The following is a 2243-nucleotide window of genomic DNA, read 5'->3' on the forward strand; positions in this document are numbered from 1 at the left end:
GTATTTCATGTGGCATGTACGAGTAGTACAGAAGACCCCGCAGAAACATTAACCATATATTCAATTTAATCCCGCAAAGTCAAACAATTGGCAAGGAAGATATTTATAAGGATTGCAATTCTCCAAATTTACAAGAACTGGATCGTGTAATTTTTTGGCAAATACGAGCAGTACGGTAGGTCCTCGCAGGCGACACAAGGCCACCCTTTCACCGTGACCAAGACCTGAAAAGTTGTTCTCGTAGGCCGCTGCTCGATCCATGCATGTAGATGTAGGCAGATAGGAAGGAGCGTGTAGAGACATCACGTGGTGAACAGAGACGCCTGAACTGAAGACAAGACGAGCAGTGCCAAACGCAAACGACTCCTCAGTCCTCACAGCCTGATCAGCCGCGCATTCAGCGGCACGGCGTCCCATTCCCAAACACACGCCGTCCTCTGATACGATGCGATGCGACGCCGGCCGTTCCATTCCCTTTGTCTTACCTCAAGACGAAAGCCTAAAAAGCCCCCACCCCCGCCTCCCCATCCAACACGACAACTCCGGGGAATAAACCACAGTGCCACAGTGGCCCGCTGCACTGCACGTACCCGCGCCAGGACGCAAGGCGAGCATGGCCACACTTGCACAGTACAGCACTGCAGGTACACCAAGTTCAGGGTGGTACACTGACTGTAGATGCCTGCCTTAAACCGCTAACCGCTGCCACCGGCGTGTGATCGGGTCGACGGGGATTCAGCGAGAAGAAATATATGTATGCATAGTTTATGGTTAACACGGGAGGGAGTGCCAAATTCAATATTAGCGGTTTTTTACAGCTTGTAGATGATGAGGAAGCAGGGGAGCACGGCCCGCCGGTCGAACACCACCAGCTCGCCCTTGCCGCCGCGGACGGAGTCGTACTCCTTGGCAGCGGCCTCGCCGGCCACTAGCCCCTCCGCCACCCGCCCAGCGATCACCCTGCACAGGAACATGGCCCGCCGGCCGGTCTCCGGCCCGCGCCCGCTGGCGTGCGCGCCGCCGCTGCCGTCGAAGGTCCGGACGACGCGCAGGGACGCGCTGTCCGAGGGGGAGCACCCGTGCGGCGGGGCCGGGGAGAAGCGCATCATCTCGTTGCCGTCGGCGGCGCTGCGGGAGGCGCCGCCGGCCCGGGCGCGCACGCCGGCGCGGTAGTCCTCGAAGCGCGCCACGGCGCGCGCCTGGTTGTGGACGCGGAACAGCATCTCCACCTCTCCCGTGAACGCGCCGCCGACAGCGACGGGCGGTGCCGGCGGGAGAGGAGACCACGACGAGAGGAAGATGATCTCCACCACCTGCCGCGAGGAGTGCCCCGCCGGGAGCTCGGTCAGCGCCGGCAGCGGGCCGAGCGGGCCGGGAGGAGGCGACGGCGGCACCGACGTCGGTTTGGCCGCCTTGGGCTTCTTGGTCGCCGAACTGGTCTTGGAACTCGACTTGAGCTTGGGCTTGCACGAGGAGACGTCCCTATGGGTGTCGCCGGAGCTGCCGCAGCTCGACCGGAGGAGGAGGTGGGACTTCTTTGGCAGTGCCGCGACGGTGGTGACGACGTCGTCAGCCGCCATGGACTTGCACTGGAGGGACCGGACCCAGCTCGCCGCCGCCGTCGGACGGCGCCCGGGCGGCGGAGGCTTCTCCGGCATTAGTCGGCCGGCAGCGAGCTAGTGGCAAGGACGTTGGTGTTTTGTACTTATGACCGTGCTGCTGTGTATCGTCTCGCCGCTCGCTCGGCCGGGAGACTGAGTGAGGGTGGCGTGGTAAAGTAGAGGCGAATGCTTATTGTGGTAGTGTTCCTGTCGCTCGGCAATTTGTATGCTCCAAACTTTGCTGCCGAGGTAATGGCAACGCAGGTATAGATGCTGCTGCCAACTGGCCTGGTAGCGCCACAGTCAGTACTACTCGCTCCGTACCTAAATATAAGTCTTTTAAGATATTTCACTAGGTGTCTATGTACAAAACAAAATGAGTGAATCTATACCTTAAAATATGTCTATATACATCCGTATATAATCCATTAGTGAAACTCTTAGAAAGACTTATATTTAGGAACGGAGGGAGTACTTACCAGTATATAGTATAATACTCCCTCCTTCCGAAATTCATGTCGCAACAACATCTTTTTAAAAAGCCCCCTCAATTTTCCCATCGCATGTGGACAGGCCTCGATACAATTATGCCCAAATACCCATCTTTCCGTCGAATGTTAGCTCTCCATCATAATTATATCG

General features: G+C 57.8%; 1 protein-coding gene across 1 annotated transcript; it reads right to left on the reverse strand.

Moving 5' to 3' along the window:
- Positions 1-734: 734 nt before the first annotated feature.
- Positions 735-1951, reverse strand: LOC123403231. Its single transcript, XM_045097180.1, has one exon. The coding sequence runs from the start codon at positions 1656-1658 to the stop codon at positions 813-815; it is 846 nt and encodes a 281-aa protein (XP_044953115.1). The 5' UTR covers positions 1659-1951; the 3' UTR covers positions 735-812.
- Positions 1952-2243: the final 292 nt, after the last annotated feature.

Source organism: Hordeum vulgare, chromosome 6H (genome assembly GCF_904849725.1).
Source record: "Hordeum vulgare subsp. vulgare chromosome 6H, MorexV3_pseudomolecules_assembly, whole genome shotgun sequence".
NCBI classification, from domain to species: domain Eukaryota; kingdom Viridiplantae; phylum Streptophyta; class Magnoliopsida; order Poales; family Poaceae; genus Hordeum; species Hordeum vulgare.

Coding starts and splice junctions, on each gene's coding strand:
- LOC123403231 (XM_045097180.1), bottom strand. CDS start 1,658: ATGCCGGAGAAGCCTCCGCCGCCCGGGCGCCGTCCGACGGCGGCGGCG.